General features: G+C 45.1%; 1 protein-coding gene across 2 annotated transcripts; it reads left to right on the forward strand.

Moving 5' to 3' along the window:
• Positions 1 to 3,069: 3,069 nt before the first annotated feature.
• LOC100281859 (uncharacterized 100281859) lies at positions 3,070 to 4,419 on the forward strand. 2 transcript variants are annotated; one of them, XM_008677397.4, is made up of 2 exons: positions 3,070 to 3,447; positions 3,543 to 4,418. In XM_008677397.4, the coding sequence occupies exons 1-2, from the start codon at positions 3,282 to 3,284 to the stop codon at positions 3,935 to 3,937; spliced, it is 561 nt and encodes a 186-aa protein (XP_008675619.1). In that variant the 5' UTR covers positions 3,070 to 3,281; the 3' UTR covers positions 3,938 to 4,418. The 2 variants fall into 2 exon arrangements, with proteins under 2 accessions (XP_008675619.1, NP_001148251.2); NM_001154779.2 differs by having other exon boundaries at positions 3,099 to 3,447; positions 3,540 to 4,419.
• The last annotated feature ends 6,278 nt before the right edge of the window (positions 4,420 to 10,697 follow it).

Below are 10,697 nucleotides of genomic sequence, written 5' to 3' on the forward strand. Positions count from 1 at the left end.
GAAAGCAGAAGAAGGGTTTCATGCGCGTGCACATTTTTCGTACTTCTTCTTCTTCGTCGTCTTTCTAACTCCCTTGATGGGGGTCTCTTCGTTTTCATTCCTTTTTCCCGTACCAAACGGAATGGCGAATAAAAGCAGGCAGTGGTTGGAGAGGAGACTCTTGAACAGATCACGGCCGTGTGGTATTTTAGTGTGGCGAAATTGCAGCGTGAGAAGATTGTGCAATGGACGCAGGAGCAGATAACTAATAGTGCCTTTATCCTCTTGAATTCTGCTAGTACTTGTCTCTGCACCTGCTAGACCTTGCTACCTAGGAACTGCATGCTGTCATCAGAAGTTGATTGTACATACATACATACATACAAAGAGAATTGAAAATATAAGATTATATATAGTAAGAAAGAGTCATGTCTCTTAGTTTTGTTATAGTTAAGTATGTTTGAATGAACTAGAGCTAATAATTAGCTGGCTAAATAATTGGTAGTAAAATTAGCTAGCTAAATAATGGGTAGTAAAATTAGCTAGCTAACTATTATTCCCTCTGTACCCTTGGTTCTCTTGATTTTGTTATATCTAACTTTTATAAGTTAATTGTTAGCTCTAGTGCATTCAAACAGGATCTTAGAGCTACAACATCTAGTCTTGATAGTATTATTCTCTGTTACTAAAATGCTTGGGACTATGCTCCCTAATCTCAGTAGAGCTGTTACCTATCGCTTGGCTTTAATCCGTAATAATAGATTCTACTACTTCTACGGTGTTTTGTCTCTATAGATTGCAGTTGCGGCAGTTCAAACAACTAGCTTTGATCCGAAGCAAACAACTTGTAGATCATCCCTCTTAACATGATATCAGGGCCAATAATTTTTTTCTTATTCCCACCATGCATCCTTCTTTTATATTTATGGAAAAAAGCCAAATTACTTCATATGACAATGTTCACATAACTTTCTAAAGTATTTTTTTGTTCATTTTACCCCTGCATTCCTTTGAGTTGGTTCAATTTATCCCTTAACAAAAAAAAATGTCTTCTTTATTTATTTATGTAGAAACTGAGTTTTTAGTTCAAATTTTGTTGGTTAGTGGTTAATAGCATAATTTAACCTAGAAAATATATTAAGATTTTTATAATTATTTTAAATAAGTTAGAGATCAGATAAGGTAATAACTTTAATGGTATAAAACTAAATATAAAATAATGATAACAAATTATTAACATATTTATTTAAAACATAAGTTATGATGTCTTTAATTATCTTAAAAATATGAATTTAAAATTAAACTTGTACATGGAGAAATGAAAAGGACAACTCTATATAGTGAGAGAGTGAGGGGGGAGAGAGACGTGCTTCTGCGAGTGTGTAATGTGTATCATCCATCCAAAAGTACAAGGTTTCCATAAGTATGCAAACGGGAATTTCAGACCATCTCCGAGCGTTGCCCGAACAAGTCCAGACCGCACATGCGTGGCTTCGGAACCTTCAACGGTGTCATGTATTTATTCCGCTTTGTTCGATTATTTCCGTTATATATAGATTTAATAAGATTTAAAAATAAAAAAAAATAACTTGTTTAAAATTTAAACTCGTCCAGTCTCACTCAATCCATATGGATTGAAATCAAACCGAACAAGCCCTAAGGAGAGCATTATGCTCTCCTTGTTTTCAATCACACTAATATTAATTCTGTTTAAGTCACGTAACTTGATAATAATGTTTACTAGGGCATATAAATATTGTCTAGTTTTTTTTAAAACATTTCAAAAAAAATGATAAATACATATTAAATAAATGAGTTGTATTATATGGAGAGAGCGTATGGGATGGAACCTTTTAAGAAAAAACAGTAAAATATATTAAAAAGTATAGATAAAAGAAGATATATATGGGGAATGGTTGGAGAGAGCCTGAGGGTTGTTCGTTTCAAATTAAAACTAGCTGTTTGGAATATTGCGGCTGCAATCGACAAAAACTCTGTAGAAACCGATACGAATTAAATCCAAACGAACATGCTTATGCTCTGTTTGGTTCATTTAGTCACTAGACTAAAGTATCTCGTTTGGTTCCGGTGACTAAATCGGACTAAAGAGAATTAATTGATGCGAATAATGGTTGTATTACCCCTATTAATTAGTAAATGTTTGTTCCAAAAAGAAAGTGGAGAGGACAAATAAGACAAAAATCCTACTCTAGTCCCTTGTAGTCACCAAGAAGTAAAGTTTAGTCGTTCCACTTTAGTCATCATGTTTGCTTCTTTAGGGACTAAAATTAACTAGATTTTAGTTAGCCAAACCAAACAGGGCCTTAGCAGCAGGAGAGGAGATGGATGGAGGAAGCAACACTGCAGGTATCCAGGAAGGTTCAGCAGAAGAGGTACCCCACGGAGGCAGGTAGCAGAGGTCGTGGCAAATGATATGATGGCGCCTGACCTAACCCAACGACTCTCTCTCCTTTCCTCTGTCGGCCGGTCAAACCGGTCTCGGATGAAAACAGTCGTCGGATCGGACGATTCGGCAAATCCATCGTTTACCCTATCCAGCAGTGGTCAATGCCTTTCTTTCTTTTTTTTAGTTTGTCAGCTCAGCTGCTGTATAGTAGCAGCAGCAGCATATACTAGTTTGGGCAGGGTAGAGGGTGGTATACTGGTATCATGTAGCGCCAAAATTAAGGGTCTATTTGGTTCATAGATAAAAGTGTCACACTTTATCTAAAATTAATCGTTCTAATTGAATAATTAATTTTAGACAGAAAAGTTAGACAAAGTGTGTCAAGTTAGTTAGCGAACCAAACATGTCTTAAATATGCAGGCCGATCTCTTGCCATCTTCACAGCATCAAGTAACAGGATCGATTTCGCTGATGCCAGATTGGTACAGAGATCATCTGGATCAAGATTGACCATGATATCATGCCAATCTCCTCTCCCTCACAGAAGCTAATTTCTTTTTTTTTTTTTGTTGACAGTGAGTATCACTTGTTGTGTGTCTCTCTCTGTCTGAGTCTCTGCCACCAAACGTTTCTTTTTTAGCTCACCATACAATTGTGACCCCGCTTGCTATATAAACAGTCAATCATGCATTCTTGGCAGCAAAGCCAAAAACACAAAGCCCGGACCGGACGGGAAGGGAGGCCCAACCATCCATCTGTCCAGCCGCACCTCCCAGCAGCAGCCATATAAGCTACTCCCTACTAGCTACGAGGGGATACGAGAGGCGAGGAGAGACGCCGCCGGACTGCCGTGCCCAGCGCCCGTGACCATCCCATCCCATCCGGTCGGTCGTACATGAAGGACCGCCGTGGCAGCTCCTCCGTCGGCGGCGGCGAGCGCTTCGCCGTCTTCCCCTTCTCCATGGGCTGCATGTCGCAGTCCGCCGTGTCCGTCGCCGACCCCGGCGACAAGAAGGCGCAGGGGGACCCGTCCTCCACTGCCGCCGCCACGGTGGCTCGGGGTGAGTGAGTGCTGCTGATCGATCGACCACAATTCTGTACGTACCACTACATACGCAGCCACCTGGTGCTGTACTGACAGAGCAGTCAGCAGCAGGAGCAGGTTCATCGGAAGAAGGCGCCGGCGAGGCCATGACGAAGGAGAAGGCCGTGGCGTCGTCGGCGGCGGCGGCGACGGCTACGGCGCCGGGTCTCGTGGCGGCCGGGGTGTCGAGGCTGATGAAGGGGATCCGGAGCCTGTCGCAGATGTTCGCGGGGGAGGACGGCGGCGAAGATGAGGACGACGAGGAGGAGGAGCGGGAGATGGTGATCGGGTACCCCACGGACGTGCAGCACGTGGGGCACATCGGCTGGGACGGCCACAACAGCAAGGCGGGCGCCGCCGCCGCGGCCATGGCTGGCATGGTGAACGCCTTCTCCCTGCCCTCCTCCCTCTCCCTCCGCCACCTCGACATGGCCATGGACCGCGCCGTCGCGCACGCCTCCGCCTGAACCCGGCCTGATGACCGCGCGCAGCTCCGACGGCCGGTATCGTACGTAGCTACTAGATTCCGCGGTTCCGCCATTTGATTGCTTCACACGTTCGTACGCGGAGAAGGAAGGATATGATCGATTCCCATGCCTCCAGTTTGCTGCTGCTTGTTAATGCCGCCGGCCGGTCCCTGTTCTTGCCAGTCCAGTGCCATACGTGCGTGAAAGTCTCTCGCTTTCTGTGTCATATCATATCCGGTGTGAGCTACTATAGCGTAGAGCATGAGACGACAAGCGTATTTGTGTACATACGTGCATGCCAACTTGTATAGTTTGTGAGGCTTCGCCATCACACACCCCACGGTGCCTGCTGGAGCTCATGTCAGTATGTGTGTGTGTGTGCCTGCCACTGCCAGTGACCTATATAACTCTGCGTGTGATTTGTAATTAACTCCCACGTTTCAATTTTTGCAAAAAAAAAAATGATCATCTTATTACTGGCCATAATGTATTTCCTGGTACTGCTACACTACCATGATAATGTAGAGCAGGTAAGCTAAGACGAAACAGGGGCCGGGGGCGCAGCGCAGTACATGGAAGCCATCATTAGCTGCTGGTAATAATAAATTGCAAACATGCACGCAGATACTATACCTGACAGTCAGTACGTGCATTCAAGTGTGTTTTTAACCTGCATTGCTGGCTAAACAGCAGCGTCGACTCATCATCAGTACACGCGTACACGCATCCTGCTCGTCATTACGCGTACAGCGATTAAGACGGGTTAACTAACACATTTTGTTCGTCACATTCACGCCGGTGCATGCACGTACCAATTTGTTTGTTCTAGAAACAAAAAGAAAAAAGAAAATAAAAAGGTGACAGCTACCACCACCGCCACCGGACCGGACGGGTGTGGTGGTGAGTGTGTACATGCACGCGTACACCCACCTTCTCCCCTCTCCCTTTTTTTTCCGGTTGTTAAATCACGTCAAGGATGTGACAATGGCGATAGCCCACTGTTCCATCACTGCTTAATTATTAGTAGTTTCTAATCCTCCTGTGGCATAGCCGTAGTGTCACAATCTTCTTCCACCAGTGGAGGATTAGGAATTTAGGATAGTACACATATACTACTACTACTGGTGACCAGTGACCACGATCACAATTAAAAGGATGCGATCGCTCAGCGGGCAAGGCGAATCATTTGGATCGTGAATTCGGATCCTTGTCTTCTCTCTATCTCTCTCACAGTCCCTTTTTTTTTAAAATTAGGGTTGCCCTAAAAAATAGTCGCCAATTAATCTCACCAACCACGGACCAGTACGCGCCAAGCAAACCGATACCATCCCCTACTTGCTTTTAGTTCCGTTTTAGGTTTCAGACAAGATTAGCGCAGAGGATGCCTAATAATAATTTACAAGCCCGTGCAAGCAAAGAAACCGAATCTGGCGTGACGGTTTGTTGTCAATTAGCTGTGGCAGAGCAAGGTGGTACGGTACGACCAGCGATTAACTGGATGCAAATGGCAGGTTCGTTCATCTCTACTAACTATTAAGAGTAGAGTGTAGACTGCCCCCGCCATCCCTGCCTCCGTGGATCCCGCCCACGCCCGGCCGCGAATCACCCCATGCCGCCCTACCGCCCGCCCGCAAACTTCGCCTGCGCCGTCGCGTCCGCCATCTCCTCCTCGCCCCACTCTCTCTCTCAGATCTGCGTCCACGACATCCTCTGCCCCAGATCCCGCGTCCGCGACATCCTCCGCCCCGGATCGCCGCGTCCGGCTATCTCCGCGTCCGCCCTCTCCATGGAGCCGCGCCCCTGCCTGCACCCGCGCGAGCGACCCCTCCCCTCGCCTCCGCCTCGGTGATATGGTAGCCGTCATCCCCCCTCCCCCCGTGTGTTCTCTCTCGCTACTCCGAACCCTAGGCGACGCTGCGCTCTCCCTCGCAGCCGCGGCTGTCACGGCGATAACCACGTCTCTGTCCTCTCCAACTCCCACAACACGACATCCTCCTCATCGTCGCAGCTTCCCCGACCCTGTCCACCAGCGCCTCTACACACGACGGCTCTGGCATCGTGGTTCGTGCTCGACTGGCTGACTCCGGCATCGAACAGCCGCAACCCCACATCGTTGGCACCATCCGTTCGGCGGATGTGTGGATCCATGGCCTCCAAGTTTGGATCCAGTTGAACATTCCCCAGATCTGGTGTCCTCTCGCCGGGGCGTGGTTTGATGCTCGGCCCGGCTCTTTGTCGTCGTGCATCGTCTCTCACACCATGTCGGCATGGCGCTTGATCGAAGCATTACTCTTCTTTCCAATGACGCCGTCGTGTTTCTCTCAGGTGCGACATACAACACGAAGAAGGGAGGCGACGACACTGGATCTTCGAAGCCGAAAGGTGGTGGCTCCTGGAGCACGGCACGCTGCCTCAAACGGACGTGCTGGCCGACGCTCTCGCTGGCAAGCTCGACAATAGTGGCTGCAGCCTCTCCGAGCTCAAGAGGAAGGTGAGGAGTTTGCAGAGCCAGTACGCCAAAGCGGTCAAGAAAGGTGCGCCACCGAGCAAGGATCAGGATCGCCGTCTCTTCGACCTCTGCAAGAACGTCTGGCCTTCTGTTAGCAATACCAAGGCGTCAGCTAACGGTGGTGCTGGGAGGGAGCCTGACGAGATGTGTGAGCTGTACCCATACCTTGTGGAGGAGGTGAGGGCGCTTCAGAGGCCACACCCGGGCTTGTTCAAGCGGGAGTTTGGGATGATCGACGACAGCAAGGCCTGTGCACTGGATGAGAGGACTACGTGAGGGCACATTTGACAATGTCAAGTACTCCATCTTTTGGGTGCTTTTGCTCGCCGTGAAGTTTGCCTTCAGCTATTTTCTCCAAATCAGGCCACTTGTAAAACCCAAAAAAGTGATATACAAGTTGAATGGAATCCAGTACACTTTCCTCTGGGCCTGATGACTCTTGGGTATCACTTGGCATTTCAGTATCTAAAGAATACATATTTGTACTGGTATGATCCATGTCAGGCATTCTGCCAGCACTATGATTCTCAACTGTTGTATCTCCTACCTCACTTAAATAGCTCTGAATTTTCAAGTCAACATGACTGTCATCATCAGCAATAACCTGTGGAGACAAACATTCCATATCACTTGGCAAAGCATCCTTACAAAAGCATCATTTTCTTCAGAAGAGATCAATGTTCTTGAAGTGCTACTTTCTAAAGTGTCAATTGGGAAACAGGAATCACCTACAGCACCAATCTGAGGGCAAAGTGAAGCTGAAGAGCTACAGATTGACATATCTGACACAGAAGCAATGCTTTGACGACTCATAGTGCCTTGAAGATCCAAGATCACTGGAAGAAGCAGCTGAAGTGGTGTCCAGTCCAAAGCTACGCTTCATCATACTGACACTATCTCTTGCATAATAGGGTTCTGAACACAACATATTTGTAGCAGCCAGGGCCCTCCCTTCTACAATAGGCCATTTATTGTTGTTTGACTTAGGGACTAATAGTACTGATATCCCAGTACCCTCAGTAGTTTCAAGTTTAGGGTTTTGATATGTAGTTGATCCTGATTGATGAGAACTGTCACTGGTCACAGTTTCAGATATAGTTTCATTATATTGGGACGATCCATGATTATGGTTATCCATTTGGTTCCTGAAATATAAGGAAACATGATTAAGTCCTCAAGATAAGAAAACTTTTAACATAATACTCAGACTGCAATGTGGAACACCAGTGGTAGAAGTTGCATAGTTGTCTCACCCACACAAAAACTAGAATTTGACCTCTCATGGTTCCTAAAATAGGCCTACCTTCTCACATGAATAGGACAGCCGCTCTTCTGCTTCCAATTCAGTTAATGATTTCTCTCCCCATTCTTTGACAACCATTTCAACTGTATCCTTGACGGATGATAAGTTTTCTTTTGAAAGTTCACATGGGAACAAGCTTTCGTTCATCTGAAGGGAAAATAAGTGCAGTAAGTCATTAGATAAACTTATATCACAAGTTAAATCAAATACTGAAATACATCTACCCAATGCAAAAGTCCCACAATCTCGAGACCATCAGTTGTTGCTCATATCACTACTGAACCGATAGCCAGTTATGTACCTTCCATGTCTTTCTTGGTGGCATCTGCTTTTTGGAAACAATAACGCCATCTATTGGATTGACGACTCTGCAACATTCAGAATCAAAAGAGACTATAAGAACAGCTGAACAACATTTCTGCTACATATACACTGACGGGGTTCATTCTGCACCAAACATTTTGATTAACATGTGCTTGAAAAAAAATCCAGGTCAGAAATATGCCCATATATAAGAGAAGATAACCTGATGTTCAGGCTACCACCAATTCACCAGAGAACAGGAAAATCATGAAAGCAAGGCACAACAGAATGCACACCGCGAGCATAAAAGCAGTTCTGTTATTTGGAGCCCACGTTACACTATATGCATGCTCTCATAACATAGGATCAATATATGCTCATGGCCTCGAACGAAACCGGCAACGGACACGCACAATTGCAACAGCCAGAGCTGAGTACTCGAGACACGATCACACGACACTGCATTTATTCCAACTGAATCATGTGTCTAGGCTACATATGTGACACCTATACACATACAGCCTGGAAATCATACAGCCGATAAAAATCTGAGATCTGAAAATGAAGTAACCTAAGGTAAACATATCAAAGGCTAGGTACTATGAGCACAAACTGAACATTATATTGCAAATTAGTAAACATTATGAGCGAGCTTCAGTTGCAAAGGCGCAAGTTTCAGTTCTAAAGGGAAAAAATGAGCGAGTTGACATACTCTTAGACCAACAAGTTATTTGGAAAAATCAGTAAATCTGATTCGAACTATTTGGATCTAGGACATGTACGGATGGATAACAATAAGAACTATCGAAACTATTTAAATAATTGTATTTTTATCTATTAATTTTTTTGCAATGATGTTATCTAAAAAAGCTTGCCTTAATTTACTTTCTTTGTGCACTACTACCATAATATAATAGATATCATTTAAGCAAAACTGTACCTATTATTTGACATTAGGAAGCAAACATTAGTTGTCCCCAATGAGCTAACCTGACTGCAGTCCAACACTGATTTAGAACAGTTAACCAAATGAAAAACTTGCATTGGAGGTGCAGCCCAAAACTTCCAGATTTATGTCAGATTTTAGAGAACATGTACAAATTTTTTCTCTGAGACAGTTAGTCGCAGATTACAATGGTTGGGTGTGCGATCCCATTTTCTATGCGCATTAGTGGACCAGTGCAAAAGGTGACGAGGAACCGGTTGCACTTCAAGCTGTTGAGTTCTGGAGCGCTATCTGTGATGAAGAGATTTCACTCCAAGATGAACATGAGGGATCTGAGGATGGCAACTCTGCTATACACTTCCGCTTTATTGAAAAGGCCCTCCCTTTACTTGTTCCGTTGCTGCTAGAAACTTTGTTGAAGCAAGAGGAAGATCAAGATCAAGATGATAATGCTTGGAATATTTCTCTGAGTGGTGGGACATGCCCTGGACTCATTTCTAGAACTGTTGGTGATGCAGTTGTCCCTCTTGTGATGCCATTTGTCGAGACCAACATCACAAAGCCTGATTGGCATTGTCGTGGGGCAGCTAGCTTTGCATTTGGTTCTATCCTTGAAGGCCCTTATGTTGGGAAACTTGCTCCACTGGTCCAGGCTGGTCTTGATTTCTTGCTCAACACGATGAATGATGCAAATAGCCAGGTAAAAGATACTACTGCTTGGACTCTTGAGAGAGTATTTGAGCTCTTGCATTCTCCAGTCGGTATAAACTCAATCATAAATGGTTCAAACCTTCCTCATATCATATATGTATGCTCCAAATGTGGCCGACAAAGTCTGTGGAGCTATTTATTTTCTCGCCCAAGGTTATGAAGATGCAGAGTCAACGTCTTCTGTCCTCACACCTTATCTATCTAATACGATTGCTGCTCTTCTTTCTGCCGCAGACCTTGCTGAGACCACCCATTTCAGGCTTCGTGCTTCTGCTTATGAAGCACTGAATGAGATCGTGAGGGTCAGCAACATACCTAAAACTTCAGGCATCATAGCACAATTATTGCAGGAGATCATGAGAAGATTAAACCTTACATTTGATCTCCATATACTTTCTTCTGGTGATAAGGAAAAACAAAGCAATCATGCATGCCATCCACCATGAATTTACATAGACCACTCTATATCTTATTTATCCGTGATTAAAGGAAAAGGACCAAAAATTTAAAACTCGAATAAACATTCGTTTTCATCGTAGTGCCTTGGTAGCACGTGGGACAGAGAAGGGAGAGTGGAGGGAAAGGAGCGTGCACGAGCTCGCTAACCTCGATCAGCAATGGATTGACCTATCATGGTGACAGGCTAATCACGTGCAGATCACGTCATCAGTATGAATGTGTATCCCGTGTCGCGTCGCTGTTGCCACGCAATTATTTGGCTCGTTGTGTTGTGCTGTCCTGCAAGTCCTTGTTGGCTGGGGACGGGAACATGTTTATTACTGGCGGCTAATGAGACGCTGTCTGCAGCCCAGAATCCACTAACGCTGGCGCAACTCATACGCAAACTCTAGCTCCGACCATAAGTGGATGGATCTTTGTAGGGCGAAGGTTGTACCGTCGGAGATCCTGATCTTCCGGTGAGTGAGACACGTCCACTTTGCTAATCACGTGCAGGTTGTACCGTCAAAGTTATGTTTAAATTAGTGAA

This window comes from Zea mays, chromosome 1, assembly GCF_902167145.1.
Source record: "Zea mays cultivar B73 chromosome 1, Zm-B73-REFERENCE-NAM-5.0, whole genome shotgun sequence".
NCBI lineage: Eukaryota > Viridiplantae > Streptophyta > Magnoliopsida > Poales > Poaceae > Zea > Zea mays.

What these genes read in the sequence shown, in the direction of transcription:
- LOC100281859 (NM_001154779.2), top strand. Translation starts at nt 3,282, where the DNA reads ATGAAGGACCGCCGTGGCAGCTCCTCCGTCGGCGGCGGCGAGCGCTTC. An exon ending in CGCCGCCACGGTGGCTCGGG is followed by an intron (nt 3,448 to 3,539) that starts GTGAGTGAGTGC and finishes AGCAGTCAGCAG; the next exon opens with CAGGAGCAGGTTCATCGGAA.